Source organism: Kryptolebias marmoratus, linkage group LG3 (assembly GCF_001649575.2).
Source record: "Kryptolebias marmoratus isolate JLee-2015 linkage group LG3, ASM164957v2, whole genome shotgun sequence".
Taxonomy (NCBI): Eukaryota; Metazoa; Chordata; class Actinopteri; order Cyprinodontiformes; family Rivulidae; genus Kryptolebias; species Kryptolebias marmoratus.
This window is the reverse complement of record NC_051432.1, coordinates 2319163-2340304: the sequence shown is the minus strand read 5'-3', so window position 1 is coordinate 2340304 and position 21142 is coordinate 2319163. Positions and strand designations below refer to the sequence as shown.

At 38.4% G+C, this 21142-nt stretch overlaps 1 protein-coding gene across 1 annotated transcript in view; it reads left to right on the top strand.

The window, feature by feature from the left end:
• usp43a (ubiquitin specific peptidase 43a) overlaps positions 1–21142 on the top strand; it is a 191987-nt gene that overhangs the window by 97200 nt on the left and 73645 nt on the right. The window contains exons 9-11 of the mRNA XM_017427695.3: positions 7608–7708; positions 15142–15219; positions 15482–15611. Coding sequence (XP_017283184.1) covers positions 7608–7708; positions 15142–15219; positions 15482–15611 — 309 coding nt within the window. The remainder of the gene's footprint in view (positions 1–7607; positions 7709–15141; positions 15220–15481; positions 15612–21142) is intronic.

The window sequence follows — 21142 nt, the reverse complement described above, 5'->3', positions numbered from 1 at the left end:
TCATTTAAAAGACCCCCAAAAAATTATTCTTTAACTCGTTGCCATACAAAATGGAAAAGAGCACAATTAACAGTCACAATTAAATCAGACAGGCCATGTGACGCAAATCCAAAGCTCATTTAAAAAGCCCAAACACCTTCCTCAGACTCCAAGTCTCTGTATCACTCCCACATACTCAGACTGCAGCTAAAGAATCCGTTTAAAAAGAGGAGGAAGAATCATCATTGCACTTTGGTAAATACTTCATTTTGTACTTTGCCTCATCTATTATGACATTCAATAAGTACATATGTAACACAAAAGTAATTATTCCTTTATTATGCACTTTATTTCCATTATTGTGACACTGCAGTATCAGTGGGAGCTCTGAGCTTGTTTTCTGTCTGGGGGTGATTGGAGACGGCGACACCCGAAGTGCGTTCCTTACCACTCCCTAATCTCGCTTTGGTTGCCGTCACCGCACAAGGCGCTGCTTTACAAAAACAGGATGCTGCGAATGGAAGTAGGATCTTCGGTGCTTGAGTGGCGATCTCAGGATATTCTGCCTTGACTTTAACCCAGAACGTGAAGAGATCTGGAGCCTCGAAACGAACGGCTTTTCAGCCCAACCGTCATTCACTATCTCGAGCAGTTGATCTTCTCTCACGGACAAAGTCGTTTCACCAGGTTTGTTCACAAATCGGGCTGCGGATCCATTGCTTCCCTGTTCAGGGGTTATTTGTGGTTGGGAAGTAATGCTCATACTCTTTTGAAAGCTGAAATTAGTGATTGTGTACAAGCTAAAAATTGCTGCTCCGAGTGGCTTTGAGAGTCTGCAGCTGCAAATGATGAAAAAGAATGGATGACATGTTGTGCTGACACTTAACCCCTTGTGATCTCTGCTGATCACCTGCACGCGTCACATGAATTAGGAGAGAGAACGTTTTTTTTTTTCAAAATCAGGTTTTTTTTTTATCAGCTAAGCAGTAGAATCTCAAAGGTGGACTTAGACATTTTTTAAAAAGATGATTCTCAACAGTACCAAGTGGATGTATGAGTAAGGAACTGCCAGCAGCTACAAAGAAATGAAGAGAATCGAAAATGAAAAATCAGGAAGACAAAAGCTTGTCCACAGCTGTTTCAATAAGCGTAAATGTCACGGTAACATTTAGCTCTGGGACTTTAACTTGTTTTAAAGATGGATAAAACTGTTGCTGCACATATCGACGGGGACATTAACAGCCACGAGGCACTCTGAAAAACTCTTTTATTTTCACTCTGGATTTTATCTTTCATACTCAGAAACCAGAAGCCTAACTAAATTCAATCAAAAACTTTACTGAACTCTTTCCTGCTCTTGTTCATGATGGTTTAACAGATTAGCTTGTCTAAGTTAAAGCCTATAAAACTAATGCTCTCGTTGAATAATTCTTTTCTCTTTATGCCTGACCACAGGTTCTCTTTTTTCAAGCGGCAGCTCATCACATTAGGAACATTAGCAGCTTGATTTTTGTTCTCTGCTTCTTATTTCTGCAATTCAGCTCGTCTCGTCTTTGCAGCAGTGTAATTATAATCCATCAGGGAATCGATTTCTCTTCATAGAGTGAGGAGGTGAAAGACTTACTGCTGGATATGAAAGTGGGAAGCACAGATTTAGTCGTTAAGGCTCAAATTAAAGAAGTGTTGAGTCTGCACAGCACTTAGTTTTACAAATGCAAAAGGTTTCTTAAGGGTATCCTAGAACTCTGTATTACGTATTCATATTCAGCACTTTCATTGACTTACTGTACCAACTTTAAGGTCATGGTTCACTCTAATTGTTCTTTAATGGCATACTTTCACTTACAAAGCTTGTGCTATTTATTTAGTTTTCTAAATTAGTCCTATTGGTGTGACACTACAAGCAAACAGCGACAATCCTAAAGCTTTTAGCACATTTTTAGTGCAGCACTACAAATACGCATACTCTAGGTCAGTGATTCCTAACTCCGGTCCTTGAAAAACACCATTCTGCATGTTTTTCCTCGTTTCCCTGCTTTTCAGCAGATCTTCGATGTCTGCAGAAGCCTTTTAATCACTCACTCATTCAAATCAGTTGTGTCAAAGGAGGGAAACAACTAAAACATGCAGGATAGTGTTCCTCGAAGACCAGGGTTGGGAACCACTGCTCTGTTATTAGGATACCACATTCAATTCGACACTATGTTACAAACCAGTTGACAGGAGCGTGATGAGAGAGAAGCTTTCCCAAGAACAAAGGGAGCAAGTGAACAAAATAACCAAGACGACATTCAGAAACACACCAGCAAAATAAAATCTAATATACCCATCCATTTTCTTCTTTTTATCAGTGGTCAGGTCTCTGAGGTAACAGGTCCAGAAGTGGAATACCCCTCCTGGACCTCATGTCCCACAGAGGAGAGACTGTAATGCTAGGATTTATGTAGACTATGGCAATCAAAGTGTAAAAGTTACAACATTTGATTTAATTTAGTTATCTCAGACGACCACCTCCTCCGCTCTGAGCTCCGCCCGGATGATGGAGCACCTCACCTTATCTCTAAGGCTGAGCCCAGCCACCCTACAGAGGAAGCTTATTGCAGCTGCTTGTATCTGGGATTTTCTTCTTTCAGTATTGATCCTTATCTCATGACCAGTAAATTGAGAGCTTCAGCTTTCAGCTCAGCTTTTCTTCGCCACAACAAGCCAAAGCAATGCCCTCATTACTGCTGTTGAGTCCCTGATCCATCAATCCATGTCTCACTCCAGCCTATCGTCACTCTGGAACAAAAGTCCAAGATACTTGAACTCCTCCGCTTGAGACTTGAGACTGAAACTGTGCAGAGGTTGGCAGTCGTTTTGTAGCTCTATTGTACGTGTCTGATATACAGGGATGTTGGACAAAATTGTTTCATCAATCTGTCAGGAACGGTGGAGATGGAGGCGAACCCAGAACGCAGACTCATATTTGAAAAGAAACTAATTTATTAAACTAGGACAAAAATGAAAACAAAAGCTGTCGAGGCAGCAAACTAATAAGATAGAAACTAAAACAAAAACCAACCAAAACAGGAGCTGGACTGGGGATAACGAGGTGAGTGGGAACAGGTGGAATGATTACTTATTTGGGACAGGTGAAGATGGGCGTGGCTAACAGACAAATGAATGACTGGGGGAGAGTGGAAATGAGAACACAAACACGAGGAGGACAGAACCAAGAAGAAAACAAAACCCAGATAACTAAAAATAGAAAACAAAAACAAAACACAAACCAGATAACTAAAACAAAACCCAGAAAAAGCCAAATCACCACACAATCAGCTGACTGGATCACTAAACTATCTGATTTTAAGAGCTTTTTTCTCAGAGATACACAACCAAACCATGGAACTGAAGAAAAGGACAAAACTGATTCTATTAAAGCACTGTTAAAACTCTCTTAATTCAATGTGCCTGTTTTTAATCTTTAATTCATATACCTGGAGAAATGACTTTACAAGCTGGTCAGTAACTGGGCCATGTCCAAGTTTGTTGTCATAAAACAGGCTAACAGTGGCAGAATCTTCTGTGCAGTTTATAATAGGGGTCCTATTTCCTGTGGCACATATTTGGAGAGAAAGAACAAATTTTTCTTTTCTTTACCTTTGTTTAACCAAAAAAAAAAGCCATTAAGATCAAGACCTCTTTTACAAGGACGACCTGACCAAGAGGTCAGTAGCACACGTCATAAAACAATAATCAAAAACAGGTAACAATACAAGATAAAACATACAATTATTTCACCCACAAAAATGGTTTTCAAGTTAAAGTCAGACGTGTGTCGTAATAGTGATTTAAACAGTGACTTAAAACAAAGACAGAATCAAACAAACAAAAGTGAAAACCACTCGTAGGTAACAATGTTCCAAAATATACAAATTATACACGGCACGTGCACACTCTTATTCCATCCATCCATTTTCTTTACCCGCTTCTCCAATCCGAGTCACAGGGAGCTGGTGCCTATCTTCAGCAGTCACCGTGGGACAGGCGAGGGACACCCAGGACAGGTTGCAGGTCCATCTCAGGGCCACATAGAGACAAACGAGACAAACAACCATTCACACCTAGGGAAAATTTAAGGGTTAACTTAACATGCACACTTTTGGTCTGTGGGAGGAAACAGGAGTACCCAGGGTAAACCCACGTGAGCACAGGGAGAACATGTAAACTCCACCCCAGAAAGGCCCCAGGTTGGGATACAACCTCCTTGCTGGGAGGCGCCCGCTGTTCCACCCTCTTATTACAAACACAACAAAACAAAGATGCAGTCACTGTTGTTCATGAGTTAAAACCAACTGGACAACTGAAACAACTTTTAATTTTTCACAACTTTGATTCAGTTCATGATAATGATAATGCTGGAAAGATAAAGGAACTTTTATTGTGTTTATTGGACAGCACTCCAAATCAGAGCTGTAATAAACATTTGCTTTCTTTCTCCAAATATTACTACGAAAGGCATTTATTACATCCATCCATTCATTTTCTGTCACGAGAAACTGGTGCCTATCTCCAGTCGTCATTGGGCGAGAGACAGGGGACACGCTGGGCAGGTCACCAGTCCAACACATACTGACATAGAGTCAAATGATACAGACAACCATTTATACCTAGTAACAACTTAGTGTTCTCAATTAACCTAACATGCATGCCTTTGGTCTGTGGGAGAAAACTGGAGTACCCAGAAAAAACCCACACATCCACGGGGAGAACATGAAACTCCATATAGCAAGGTCACAACTGCAGTATTCTTGTTGTGAGGCAACAGCTCTAAGCATCGCTCTGCTGTGCTGGCAAAATGTTTAATATAATAAAGGAAATTGTTTTTGCGTGGCAAATGCAGTACATGATGTGACAAATACTGAAATCTATGCATCTTTATCCCTGTAGTACAGAACTGGACTTTTGTTGTTCACTCTCAACATAACCAGTGCATAGATCTGGGGAGGATAAGAGGTTTTACAAAGCACCAAGAGTGTCCAAATGTGGAGATAAGAAAAGGTGGAGATATCATTTGAAGAAATCTGTCATGATTTTAGGCAGGGATTTAGCCCACATGCAGAACACACTCAGGAGCCAGGAAGAAGAAGAAGAAGAATATAAAGATTTATTGAACACAATGAATAGTGTACTGGAAGCCAGGAACAAAGAAACTGGAGCAGCAACTGTGATGGGAGACAGAGGATTAGTTGGTTGGTTGTTGACGGTGATAATTATATTGGCAGAGGTAATGCTTACTGGAAGTTGAAGATGACTTTCCCTGGAGGAGTCCAATGTAAGAGTCTGAGTCCTGTTGTGGTGGAATCCAGTTGAGTTTGTAATCCAGTGGTGTTGGAGGGTGAGCAGGGTTCAGTCAGGGAAGGCAAGCACTTGGTCTATGAAAGGCTAAGTCTCTGTGAACTATGGAACCATACAGGTAAAACGCTCTGATGGTGAAGTGTTGGCTGCAGCGTCCTTTTAAGCCTCCCTTGAGGAGCTGATTATTAGAAACACCTGCTGGTAGCTCCTCCTGATGACAGGCGCCCTCTGCTGGATCTCAGGTGGAAATAGGCAAAAAACTACAAAAACTCCAGACTTCTGACAAAATCAAAGATGCCGGGAAGGAAAAATTCATCTGGTTGATGCTGGAAAATTAGAATGAACCAAATAAGCTTGTCTAAAAATAACATATTTCCAATAATGTTTATATGAAAAAAATCAAAACAACCCAACTGTATATATTAGATCTTCATGGCTGTGTTACTCTGACAGAGTGAAGAATCATGGCTGCACAGATGTTTGGAGTATTTTGATATTTAACTTCTTTGTATTTTTTACATTTTAAAATTGATATAGAAAAATAAAATGATCTAATTTGTCATTCTGCGGTAGCAACAGTTTATTTACTTCTTTAGGTGCAGATGTGGGTGTTCCTCCATATTGCTCTCAGGCACTGGAACAGTTTGGGTGAAAGATGTGTGAGGGTTTGATGCTAACTGCTGTTAATTTTATGAGCTGCAATGGCTTTTAGTCTGATGGGTTTTAAGGGCAATCCTCATGTTGTTGACTAATAGCAATGATCTGAGGCAACTCTGTGAATATAATGATGTGTGAAAGCTTGAAAAACACGAAGCTCAAGACCCTGCTGGATTCAGGAAACGATTTTCAGCATGTTATGTCATAACAGGTTTAATAGAGAGAAAGCAGGGAGATGACAGGTGGCACAGTTTGATATGGATCAGCCAGACAAGTTAGCCTCTAAATTTAGTGGAAAATCTTGCATTGTGTCACCCCCCCCCCTGCTGCAAACAACTCGTCAGGACTTCAAAGCTTGCTATTTCCCCCATAAAGCATGTGGGGGGACAATCTCACGCAACTGAAAACCCTGCAGCCCTGAGCTTGGGCTCGATGATTTGATTTACTCCAGAACATTAAAGCAATAGTTCAGGTCATCTAAAGTGGAGTTCTGCGAAAGTAGTCTAAATTTGAAATATCTTAGGCGCTGCTCACAATGGATGATGAAAACCGCTATGTTTTCCACAAACTTTCAGAATGTCTCTGGATCGTGGCCCATAATTGCACTACGCCCTAGACCCTCTCTCTTAGACCACACCAGGATGTTGATGATGCTACAATCTAGAACAAGAGTGGCCAACCCAGGTCCTCGAGGGCCTCTATCCTGCATGTTTTACTTCTCCATCTTTTCACAACCCTAACCTCAAAGGTTTCATAGCGGTTCATGTAAATGCTATTTTATAAACCTTGAGATCTGTCAGTTTTACATTACATGGTGATTTACATAGAATTTTGTGGTTATTTTTTGAGGGCAAATAGCAGCTAGCTGTAGCACTTCTGGAGCAGCCTGGGCCACTTCCTGCAACAATATCATGTTTCCTCTGACATAACTGTGTAATGCCAAATTCACTTTTGTCAAGGTTTGTAAAATATTTGCATGAACGCTTTTAGGACTTTGCTGTTGGCCTCAGACTAACCATTACACTATTCAAACTATTTCTTCACACTTGGGTAACTCAAAGAGTTATTTTCAACAGGATAAGATATTCAAAGGTTCATAATCTTTCCACAGAACTCCCTTCAAAATATATAAATGATCTATTTAAGAATGGAAGTTGAGGACATTGTGTACCCTACACAGCAAACATTTTGCCATGAAACTACAAGAATGTGTTCCTGTCATGTGTTCGTTTTATACGGGGCAAAACCTCATTTAGGACCCCATGGAGTGGGCCCTAAATGTGAGCAAACTCAAACCAAACAGCTCTTTGAGTGGCAGTCATCTCAAAGCAAGAAACTTATTGGTCCTGTTTGAGAAAAAAAACACACACTGGACAATTTGAGTTGGCATGGCTCATGTACAGATTTCTGTCTTCAGTAGCAGTAGTTTAAGAGCAAATTAAAGACTTTGCAGATCCTTTGCCCAAAACAGGAGCATGGGAGATAGACAAATAAGCCAAAAGTACCATTATGAGCTTCCTAGATCTTAGTCAGACACAAGGTGCAGCAGAAATGTCCCAACGTTGAACAAAGTCAGTGCCTGTTTTGAGATGGAGCGGCCACAGTATTAATGTGTGTATTTCTTTCTGCAGAATGCCGCAGCTTTTAGGATCAGAGTTGTGGGAGGATCTGCGTCCTACAGCTACCTGTCCTCACAGGACAGCAGGCCATTGTCCCACCCTGCTGTTGACAGGTAGGCAACACAAACACACAGTCGCACCATATGGCTGACATTGTTCTACCACATGTCTGCTCAACTGAGAGGTGAACGCCACGCTGCCATAAAGTGGTATTGGGTACTGTGATTCTATGTCCTTTCACACTGTATCAAACCTGATATTGATGTTGGTATTGGTGCATCCCTAGCTTTGGCCGCGTCAAGCGAAAAACTTTCAGCACTTTTTTTTGTCTATCTATATTTGACCCTGTGTGGGTTAGAGAAAATCCACAATAAATTCAAACCTGTGCACCCAGTTCTTGTTTTTAAAAACTATTGAAGTTGTATGTTGTATGATCATTCCACCTTGGTAACAGCAGATGAAATAAATCATTAAATCCTAAAATTAACATAACGTTCACACCTATGATAAGTGGATGTGAACGTCTGACCCAAACTGTATATATTTAGATGTACAGTAAAGGCCAGTGATGCATTTATTCTAAAAATTGATCGTGTTCATTATAGTGTGCACAACGCTGAACAGCCACCCACACTGAAGCTCCATACACATTGTCCAAACAGCCTTGATGTTGAAAAAAGAAAAGTAATTACAGCGTGCTGCATGAATTAGAACCTGCACGGGAAAATGCTCTGACAAATAGCTGTGATCACAGAACCAACTTGTACGGGCCCACTAAAGCAGAACTACAACAGACTCTGACAGCATTTTCAGAAATCAGTTCGAAAGTGAGAAGGTGTCTCACTGTTGTACATTTGCCTGTGCAAACAAAAAAAGGTGGCTTTGTGATTAAAAGCATCACGGTATCACAGTATTGTTGAGAAGTTTCACATAAATATCTAATGTTGCTCTGCTGAACCGCTCTGTGAGTCAGACGTTCAATGTAGGAGCAAGAAACAAGAACATTTTCCTGTTTCAAAAACATTTTGTGTGTGTGTCTGATGCCTTTTATCTTCTTTCTCTCCTACCTACAAGTAATAATCTCTGTTTTGCAATTCATGACTTATGGATTGCATTAAAACTTTTGACTTTACTGACTTCAGGCAAGGAGATGGGATTTTAAAACATAGAGCCGTACAAAGAAATACATCAGCATAAGAATAAAAGAAATAATCCGTCGAGTGCAGCCAAAAGTCAAGGTTTGCTGATATAAGATTTTTTTAAAATCCAGTTTTACAGGCTCTAACTAGAATGTGGTTTAACTTCTGTTTCGTAACATATTTAGACCCAAGCAGGCAACTCCTCAGAGGAAACTGCATCTCCACATTAGGATTCCCAAAATGGCACATTGCAAGCTGGCCTTCAGCCTCAGCTAGTGTTACAAACTCCGAGGCAACCCACCGGATCCTTAACCATGCTGGTAGCTTTGATTTTATTTTCCAAGTCCCGTTTAGATGCAGATCTCATGTGTCTGAAGGGAGGTGGAGACTCTGAAGTTTACAAGTGAGAGAAAACAACCGTCACATAAATTCTTTCAATTTAACCTGCATTTCTTACTGATAATGACTTACTGTTATAGTTTATAATTATTTTGTTTATATAATGGAATGATCTCTGTTCAAGTTGCAAACTTGTTTTAATAAAAAAGTGTTTCCTTTTATTTATTTATTTTTTATTCCAGCCTTGGTCATGAAATAAAAAATGATCTATCTGCATTTTAACAGAAGCCTTAAAGTGCACCACTTTGTTAATTAATTTCCTCGTTATAATCTTCAACAGCTGCTTTGCGATTCGTATTTCATTTGATTCTGTGTGCCAAGATCCAAAGAGCGGGTCTCTTTATTACAGCAGGGCAGGAGAAAGTTACAAGGCGGGAAATTAGCGGACACATTAGCCAGTAAAAGAAAGCGTTATGAGAAAAAGTAGTCTAGATAATCATACATTAATAATAATACAGAATTGCAATACAGTGCTTAGTGTTTGCTCAATTACTCTGACCTCTTTATTTTCTATGCTTGTGTTTCTATATTTGGATCTTTGAAAGGAAAATGTTTGACCAGTTACATATTTCTGAGAAGGAATGTCCCGATCAATATTTCTTTGTCCCGGATGTCGATCCAGGTCATTTAAAGCCGATTATCAGCTGGTACAGAATCTCAATCTGATTCTTGCTTTATTTAACTTTTTTGTTTTGCTTAAGATCAGCTCAGAAAGTCCCTACTTCTGCCATTTTGAGATAATGTCATACAAACACCTTTTAAGCATGAAATGTGTTCACAGTGAGTCATAAGACAAAATACAGATGGTTGTAATTTCAGGGTTAATAAGGCCTTGTCTACACTCTGATGTTTGGATATTCTTAAAAACTGAGATTTTCTTCTGTTTGTTTCCCTTACCCACACACAAATTGAGTTTTAGATAGGAAACCAAAACAACAAAACAACTCACATTTTTCAAAAAAGCTTTCCAAAGTGGAGATTCTCCAGAACTCAGCTTTGGGTTTATTTGTGTAGACAGGAGATGCAGAGCTTTTTAGGAAACTATGCTGAAGCACTCTATTTTGTCTATTCCCACCATCATTTTGTGCCCTAGAAACCAAAACGACACACTGGAGCTGCTTTTACCAGTTTTCCTGCTTCTATCTCACTTCATCCTGGTCCTTTTTTTATGTCAAACTTTGATTGTGTGCTGAAATATTTAATAACAACGTTGGTGGAAATGAAATGAGACAAGCCTCAATTATTTTAGGAAAATCCCTAGTCAAGCTAGAAATATTTTTTTCTTTATTTTAGGTTTATATGGATGTGTGAGAGAGGGGAAAAAAAAGGATTTTTGTTGGAGAAAATATTTGGAGGAGCTTAGACAGGCTTAAATCTCAGCTGATTGAAGCAATCATCCAAACAAAGTAACTGTCAAAAACAATTAATATAAATGTTTAAAAAAAAAATAATAATTCCCCCATTCCACATGCGAGCACACATTTATTTTGTTTTGCCTGCCAAACGAAGTACACTTCCACCCTTCTGTCTTGTGGTGAAGTCAAGATGGCTAACGAAGGAGAGGAGCAGCAGGAGCAGCGTTCGGTAGACAAGGAAGGCAGTCAGTCCATTTGTTCATTTTTTGTGTGGGCACACCTCAGCCTGCAGCCTCCCCTCTGTCTTTGTCAGCGTGATGTGACGAGGGGGTTTGAGGCAGATTTGTTGCAAGGACGCCCACCGCAGACATCTAGACAAAAACAACATTAAACACTCAACAGAAAGTTTGTAGCAGAACAAAATCTAAACGATGTTTAAGATTTGGGACCACAGCTTTTCAGCGAGTTTCATTGGTGAATGATCACCTGGGACCACAGTAGGTGTTGATTAGCTTTGCCACACGGCCCTTCAAATATGGAATTGTCTTGGGTTTGGTGTTAAAATTGGGCGCCCCATTTTAAATCAATACGGGACAGAGTTTGTACCAGATATCTGACGTGTCTTGAATGCGTCATTATCCTGACATCCGATCCCGCCGCTCGGCGGACACTGAGACATAAGCGGTTGCAGAAGTACATACATGAGTAAGACATGATTCATATCTAGTAGATGTCAGAGACAATGAGTTCAAAGCCACCTGTGAAATATGCCTGTGACTGTTTTCTGAGCTGGACGGTGGCTTGGCAGACCTGCTGCAGCAGCTTCAGGTGAATAAAATTAAGAACCAGAGACCTGCATGAGCTCTCTGTACCCCAAACGTCTCCTGAGGCTGATATGGTGTCAGCTTTCTAATCTCCTCTGATTTTCTGATTAATTATGTTACATTTCACATGTGGCTGCCTATTTATTAGAAGTCAACTTTAGATGAATGTGTCATTACTTGTAACTGAATTACATCCCTTAATTTTCAACTAAGGACTAATTTTCTTTCTTAGTGAAGCGTTTGCGCCATGAGTTGGCCTCGGTATCAATATGCTAGTTTATAATGTGATTCATTTACTAAAATGTAATCATTCCAGATACAGAAACATTTATTTATTGCATCTATCTTTATGTGAAGAAGATTTATGTCCTATATTGACACATAGTCCCCACATAAGAAGATAATTTGATGCATTACTTTAAAAGACAATAAATTCTTTCTTGAGAATGAAATATTTATCTGTTCGCTAATTTTTATTAAACTATGAATGAGCAAATAAATGCAAATGTAAATACTTTACAGTATATTACAAATACTAAATATTACAAATAAAAAATGACAAAAGTTGTAGCTAGAGTTTGCATTCACAGCACCCTTTACATTTATTTAATTTTGCTTTACAAGTAATTTCCACTCTAGGTTACAGCAGGTAACACAGGCGTGTCACGTGGTTGAACAATCTGAGCTACAGTACACCAAAGCTGACTGATCGTTTGAGTATTGGTGCCTTTGTTTAATTATCAGCTCATAAGTTGTGGTTTATTTACTTATATGTCCTGTTAACACCTATTATATTACCAGTTTATAACTGAAAAGTTTTTCTTTCAGTTTATTTTTATGTCTGTAGGTAATAGATCTCTTCAAATTATAAATAATAATGCAATACTTTCTTGGGGCCATAATCCACAATTTAGGACGTATCACTGCAGCGTGAGTCAGCGTGGCCCTGAGCAGCACCTTAACAAATAATTAATAACATTTTGTTAAGCTGAACATTTTTTTTTTGCTGTACTTTAAAAAAAAATTGTATTTAATTATTTATTTATTTAAGGATCTCCTTTAGTCTGTACCATAGTAGAGACTATTCTTCCCACAAGCATTACAATACAAAAACATCACACTGTTGCAATCATCACAACTCAAAATCTCACAGAAAACTAAAGGGTACAAGTTGTTGACTACAGTAATTCCAAAGAATGTCAAAATAAGATTTCTATATTTCTCTCACTGGATCGACTCATCCGTCCAGTTTAATATTATTTCATAGTGGAGTATAGATTTTTTTTTTTTAACTATCAGGAACAGCAATCAATGTTATTTCAGAAGGCTGATGGCTCTGTACGCACCTGTTTTTCTGAGGGTGTTAGTTCTGGGCAGAGTTAGTGTAAAAGTAACAACAGAGGCTAGTCTTGTAAGTCTTGTATTAAAACTGCGTCCGTTACGAGTGGGTAATAACTGTGACAAAAGAATGAAAAGTTTATGTAAAATCCTAATTTTATGTAAAGACAGAAGGCTGTATACTTGTCTGTCGTTGACCTTCATCCATGACAGGCTGTCATGAAGTTAACATTAGTTCTAAAATGACAGCCAAGTGCTCATCTTGCAGCTTAACTATCTGAACTACCTGGAGTTTATCCTGGTCTTTTGTTTTGAAGCTAGAAGTGAAGTAAGATTTATTTATGTAGCACTTTTCAGCAACAAGGCGATCCAAAGCGCTTTACAAATAAATAAATGAAATATCGGAGAATCTAAATAAAATCACAAAACCAGACGTATCATATCTAAGCATGAGCTAAGACAGTCAAAATAGTAGCTAAAATAATCTAAATAAAATCACACAGCTGGACAGCAGTCAAAGTGATACAGGACTAAAAATAAAAATAATACTAATTTTCTTATTTCAGGAGACATAAAATGGGAATTACACCAAATTATTGAGGCGTTTCTACTCATTTTTAGTTACAATCTTATGTAAATGTGTGAACCGTGGTATTTTTGATCCATTATAACTCCCAGCAGTTTAGCCTCTTTAACTTGTCCTGTTGGTTGTTTGAATAAACAAATTTGCAACACTTCAGTTTGTCTAAAATGAATGTTTAGAGACAATACTATGCACTTTGTTTTTGAAACTTTCACTTTTAACCTGTTCTCTATCACCCACTCAGAAACAGGCAATAGCACCTTATTTACCTATTTATATAGGTTATTATTATATTTTCCTATTAAACTGCTGAAATTTTGTTAATCCACTAAATAAAAAGACAATCACTAGGGTGGACAATTGTGGTTATATCATAAAACAGAGAATTTTTATGTTGCCTAGTTTTGTCATGTTTATCATGGCTACTCGTAAGACATAGAGTTTAAAACGTCCAGTGACCTTTTATTGACATTAATAATAAATAATAATAATAATAAACTGTTCCATACTGAAAGAATTTTTCATTTATTTGAATGAACTAATTAAGTTTCATTATCTGACCATATAACTTTGAGATGATTAATAAAAACACTGAATGTACCCAATAAGAAGTGAATTTAAATGTGTGGATATTTAATGTCTGTAGTGTGAAACATTTTTGAAATAAAGTGATTTACTGGCAAAAACAAAAAACAAAAACAGAATTAAAAAAAAGAAATAAAACTTAAAACAGAAAAGGTGCAACCCTTAGCCAAGGCCACAGTGTGATTCAAAAATCGTGCAATCCGTATCATATTGACATCTCCAACATTTCCAGAACATTTCATCCAAATCTGTTCATCAGTCAGAGCCAGGGGCGGATCTTTTGACCAGATCGCCAAAATAAAATCCCTTGTTCCTTGTAGCATGTTTGATGTTTCCTGTAAATTTCATGAAGATCTGTTTAGAACTTGTTGAGCAACCTCGTGCACAGGAAGACCCAGACACACACACATGCAACTGAAAACATAACCTTCTTGGCGGAGGTAATAAAAACAGAAACCAGGGGAAGTGGAAAGTCTGAAATTTTCTCACCAGCCCTGACCTTAAGCTCCAATATGGCTGCCTCACACATAAAAAGTGGTGACAGCTGCAGTAATGAGCACTGAGCGTAACAATTAGCACACCTCGCTGGTTTTCCTGCTTGCTACCGAACCGCACTTAAGTTGGGCATAATGTAATTTCCTGAATCAGAGTTTTGACTTCTGAGGTAAATGAAAAGTAGCTTAGATAATCGAGCGAGCGGTAATGTGTTGAGGTGGTGACATTACTGGATACTCTGAGGAGTTTTCTCAGAGTCGGGGCAGAAAACAAGACAGAAGGAGTAAGGTTTGGCTGCATAGGGGAATGAATGCTGCTAATTCTTCAGGTCCAGTTAGTCTAGCTACAATATAAATTTGCCAAAGTTATCCTATATTATCTTTCTCGAGAAATAAAACATTTGGTGCTACAGCTTGATAATCTCGTAAAGGTGTTTGACTGTTGAATATTAATGCTGTTTCGTTTTCCCAGTGAGATCAAAGCTGGGAAGATGATCTCTGGATTACATAAAACAAACACCACCCCCACCCAACACACACACACACACACCCACATACACACACACACACACACTGAGAGGCTCCACATCAGATGTTCTCATCTGAATACAGGCTCTAAGACCAGGTTCCTGATGTTGTGAGGAACAAAATAAGATCAAAAACATTTAAAATAGTTTTTTCATCTGTCGCTGTGTGAAAGTCAAACTGATTTCCATCCCTTTTATGTCCGTATGCTTTGAATATAATTCAGGACTGTCACTGAGTAGTCTAAGATGATAAGAATCTTTGTACAAATTTGTAATTTTATTTATTTTTTGCTGTATTGCAGAGCTTTGAAGTTCTGTGGCCCAGGCGGATCTCCGCACGTGAAGCTTGTTATTGAGTGGGAGCACGGCTCCAAAGACTGGTGAGCACGCACGTTTTCTTTCAACGGGGTACACAAACAGAACGAGAGAAACATAATCAGGACACACACGCAATCATAAAGTAAAGCAGCTGTTTTTGATGTTATTTCTGTGTATAAGTCTCGCTAAATTGCTAGGACCCACACTATTCTCTCTATAAGAAGACACAAAGATGCCTCCCTCCCCTCTCCCGCTGCTCCCAAATTTCTATAAAACACAATTTTGTCACTCGACGGGGGAACAATACGCTCGTGTTTTGTTCAGTTTGTTTGGCAGCATCCAGGAGGAGGTGGTTAAAGATGCAGAGAGTGTGAGGAACCAGCAGCAGCAACACCTCCAGCAGCATAGCTGTACCTTGGACGAGTGCTTCCAGCTGTACACCAAAGAAGAACAGGTAAGACGGAAGCCAACGAGACTGAGCGGATATCACAAGCTGCTATTCTGGTTTCTCAGATCTGACCAGCTGTGCATCTTTCACAAAACAGCTCCAGAATATCTCTGCAAAGAAGATCCCCTCCTTAGGCTTCCTCTGGTTGTTCATAAATCACCAGTTAAGCTCACTACGTCCCATGACCATATGAGCTTTTATAATTAAAACCAGCTTCGTGGAACCAGTGGAGGAGTGGAAATTAGCCGAGTTGACGTGGAGCACTTCTCATAAAGTGTATGTCAGACATCCACCTTTCCACAACCGGCTGGTCGCTCAGTCCATCATCGCCACGTCACACTGGCAGTTCACAGGTTCAACTTCTAGACCCATTGCATGTTTTTGTATTGCTTCACGATTACTGCCCATGTGCTGCACGCTGGCTGGCAGAAAACGTACATACAATTATAATATATAACTGAATTTTTCTGGACATGGACAAAATACCGAGCAGAAATATAAAAAATATACCACATACAGACGGCTTTTTGCAAAGTTGTAGTGATAAATTAACTACCCATGGTGATTTAATCCCAAATAAATGCTCGGAAGGTACAATCAGCAAGTGAAGTGGCCACAAGATTTCTGTCTGATTACAGCTACAAATACATGATCAACTACTCAGGACTTCATACACAAGAAACTGTGAAAACCACAAGTCGTTTGGCGGTTATAATTCTTCTTCCTCTGGGCACATTGTGGAGATGCTATATTTTGAGGCGTGGAAGGATTTGCCCGTTTGCTGTGTTAAAACTTTGAAGACTCTAAGTGAGACAGCAGAGTTAATTGTGGACATAGTTTTCACTGATGTCGCCGTTTCTGTTCGCTTGGATCGACACGCTCTGCTGCAGGCGAGGGGGCCGGCAGCTACAAGCTCGAGATTGTGGGCGATGTTTAATGTGTCGGACGTGCTCATCAAGTTAACACTAACAGTCACCGGAATTGGAAAACAAAACAAATGAGAATATTCCTGCAGTAAACTTACAGGCCACGAACGCGATGCTGATCCGGAGGCCCCCGCAGTTTTCTCAAGTAACTGATATCTTTGTGCAAAATAATCCCCGTCTCTGTCAGCTCTGTTTTTGCTCTTTTTTTTTGTTTATGAAATCTAAACAAGTTAATGCCTCCGTTTGTAAAAAGCCTCTGTGTGCATCATTATGCACAACAACTTGTCAGTGTTTTCATTGTTTGCAGTCATTTATCAACCTTTCCATGCATTAAACACTCTACTTCAGTACAGCAGGAGATCTTTCACCACCAAACCAAGCCAGCACCTTGACATCTTACTGCAGTGGATCTATACTATAAGTTAAAAAAGTCACATTGTCAAAACCACAAACTTGTTTTTTTTCTTCTTCATGCTATTCCTAGGGTTCAATTCCTTTTAATGAGATTCCAGAGACAGTTTTTTCCAGTCATATATAGTGCTGAGCAGTGCTCCCCCTCTCCTATCTGTTACTGAGTTGTCAGTCAGCTGTGAATGATGGTGAAAGGAGGGAAAGTCTCATAATTTTTTCCTGATTTAAGAAAAAAAATAAAGTTGGCTTCTCCAAAATGTTTCTGTTAGAGAAAAACAAAGATCATGGCCGGGCAACCAGAAACAATCATTTACATTTACCTACAAGAATCAGCATGTTTGTAATAATATCTCACTTAAATGTCTTTACAACAAAATTAAAATAACTTTAATATTTGTAAATTATAATTATTAGTATTATATCACAGCAATATAAATTGGCGTTATAACAATAAGTCATAATATAGCAGCAGCAGTAGTTATATTTGCATGAATGCTTTTACATAAAAGCTAATAAATCATGTGATAGATTTTAATTTTCTAAATATTTTGAATTGGTTGTATATTTGTTCAAGGTTATTATACCATCAGAATCTCCTACCAGCTCACACTTATCACACTCTTGAGCTGCGATGCTGTTTTACCCGTTTATTTGTCAGCCGTTTCAACTCCGTTACGACCTTGTTTGGAGGCTCAGAGACCAAACAGCAGGAGGTTGACTTCAAAACCCCACATGCCACCTCAGTCCTTTAAGAAATCACACTGACACAGGAAGAAGGCCTCTTAGACATGGCTTGAAGGGTTTTGTCAAAGGGGCTTTAGACTCTCATTATAAAAAAACAAACAAAAAAAAAAACTGATGCAACACAAACTAAGTCCAAGTTTACTCGACCTCTGCCTCTACACTTTAGTTATACTTTAATGAATATTTTACTTTGAAAGCAGTTTGTTATTTCTACTCCACTTCGGAAATAAACCTTAATATTATGTAAAAGGTAAATAAATATAAAATTCCATGATTTGCAAATCTCATAAACCTATATTTTGTTCACAGGGAAACCTAGTTTAAACATTTACTGTTTACTAAGAAATTGTACCACATTTAGAAAAGAAATAAAAAGGCTAATTTTGAATTTGATGGCAGCAACACTGCCGAGGGGGTTCTGTTTTTGGTCGTGTTGGTTTGTTTGCTTGTTCGCAAGATTACTGAAAATCTGATTAAAAGGATTTTGATTAAATTTTCAGGAAATGTTGGGGCTGTCACAAGAAAGGAATGAATAAAATTTCAGTCATTGAAAAACAAAACGGTGAATAATAATAATCTTCAGAGACACCACAGGGAGAAGAGATGGGTTAAGTGAAGGATTGTTGGAGGAAATAACAATGAAAAACATTTTTACTGTGTTGGGTAGCCTAAATGAGGTTTGTGGCATGCATGCAGTAATTTAGGTAAACAAAACTGCAGGAAGTATCAGAAAACCCCAAGAGACAGAGCTGTAGCAGGAAGGTGTCAGCAGAAGGTTCAAACATTGATTAGGTTATGTTTTGCTTGCTGCACACTGGCCAGGAGAGCACAAACAAGTTGACAAGGAACAAACTCAAGGGATCAAAGTCAGCTAAAACGTGACAGGATCTGGAGAAACTGAAGTCCAAGTGGAATGAAATGGCTGACATAAATCACAACATAACCGTACTGGTGTTTATGCAGCAACAAAATGTATGATGCAAAAGAAAAGCAAGAAAACAATTTTACTCTGCTGTGCAGAGTCTGAGTATTTGCCTTTCCTGATGTAGGAACATGTGAAGGTGAGCACAGCATTAGTTCAAGATCTAAACATAAACCTGTACCAAACACAAATGTGAGAGTCTTTGCAGAGTTCTATGGCCAACTCAATATTAATAAATGTTACTAAAACTGAATCTGCTTTTACAGCTTTTGCTTGAATTATTGAGCAAGTTTATAAATTCACAGAGACTGTATCTACTCTACTCTGGATATTTATTAAGCCGATATGATCTTTGTTTCTGTAGCAGATAGATGAGGATAAGGAAGGGTGATAACCTTTTTTCAACTTACTACATATTAAGCTCTCATTAAAGCAAGGGCACAATGTCAGACTGACCAAACAACAGATTGATTATTCCTTATAGGAACTCAGTCATTAGATTATTTAATCTATTCACACTTATTATCACTCATAACTGAGTACAGTTCTCCTGTAAGACAAAAGGGAAACGTTTGAATCACTTCTCATATTGAATATTTGCACACAAATAATGATCAACAATCATTTATCATATTTCAGAAGCCTAATAATCAGGTATACATATCAAATTTTTTCTTCACAAGCCTTAGAAAGGCATGTGAACAATCTGTGAATAACTGATTAGAGATCCTCGGTGTATCCACGAGTCCCAAAACAATCAAGATTCACTCAGGTCGGAATTAACTTTTTACAGAACAGCTACTGAAAGATGACACTAGGTCAGAGGCCATGAAACAGGTGCTTCTTCATGCTACATTTATATTCAAAACTCACACCACACAATTCTGACACTTGCTAGTGAGAAATGTCTGTATTCTTCCTGTACCCAAATATGTGACCACCATGTTAGGGTGGTCGGGTTCTTTTAAAGATATAAGAGGAAAAACAAATGAAACGGGACCAAAAGAAGCAGATTTTATTAACCAATTGTATTCCTTTTTAACAGTAAAAAAATACTAATTTAAAAGCTAATTTTAGGCTGGAGCAGTCCACTAAAATATGAAAAAGATGAATAAAAAATCATTCCAAATCAGTTCATTAGATACTTGGTTAAACCACACTGTCACTACCAAATTTACAAATTTTTAGTAGTTTACTGAAAATGTATAAATTACTAAAACATTCAAGTTTTCAGTATGACATATGTCAATTTTGATTAATTAGTCAATTTTAGACCAGAATTGTTGTACGTTCTATCTTGCTTGCCATGTGTGACTCTTCAATTTTCTTATAAAGTGGTATCTCACTGGGCTGCCACTAAATGGTGAACAGCAAGAGAGTCTCCATAATGTCTCATGATGGTCATGATGGTTCTCAAATTCCTTGCACGAGTTCCAGCTTTCCTCTCAGAATAGTCAGAGTTATCACGAGCGTCTTAAAGCCACCTGAATTGTTTCATGGGTGTCTCCAACTCATCCCAAGAGCTCCAGAGCTTTGTTTTGACTCCTGCACAGGAGCTTGACTCTGACAACAAAACATTTGAGGCAAATGTCCAGGTCTAAAAATGACAATCACTGATGATAAATAATAATTATTGAAAATCGGCTCCAAATCTGCTTGTCCCCATTTCAAAAGTGTACTCAACCAGAGTATTTCATAAATGTGGGGATGGCTGCCAAGGTGGGTGCAAAACAAGGCAAAATTGTAGCTTTGCAAGCTATAAACATAAAAATAGGCTGTCATTTAAAAAAAACTGGCTGCTTAAAAGGCTCACTGGTCAGAAACACTAAGAATTTAGTGAGACTGCAACAGAAAATTGACCTGTTTTCTTGCAGTTTTTCCCTAATCGCCAACAAGTCTCCCAACAGTTGCAGTCCAGTGAGATACCATCATATAGCTACTCCTATCTAAAGAGTCATCTTTATAATGCTGAAACACCCATTCTGAACATCCACAATAACATGAAAATACAGAGGAAGAACATTCTCAACCTGGAAAAAACATCTCCCAAACTAATTGCAGGATTGTTTCCCCCTTTGGCACGATTTACAATTTCCTCTCAGTTGTTAACTGTTTCATTAAAGTTTAATAGTATTTAGTTGGTTATCCTGCTTCTATATGGTAAAAGAAATAGGTCCAACTGAAAAAATATATATATATATATTAATAAATTTATGATGTGGAAGGAAATAATTGATACAGAGTAGCCTTAAGGCTGTTGTTGGCATTCAGTGAGGTAAACCTTTAAAAGGGTTTCACGTGTCAGATGATAAAAGGCAAAGGCAGGTTTTCAGCTAAAAAAGAACAAATTGCTACAATTATTTTCATGGGAAAATTCTACTAAAATTCCCCTCAGTTCTGTGCTGATTTTTCAAAAACTGTCCTAAGGTCATAAAGTTTAGAGCTGTATATAATTTAAATGTGGGAAATGAATACTTGAGGAAAAAAAAATTACAAGGAGGACTGACAAGAAAATAGGTGAGGCTTGAATAAAA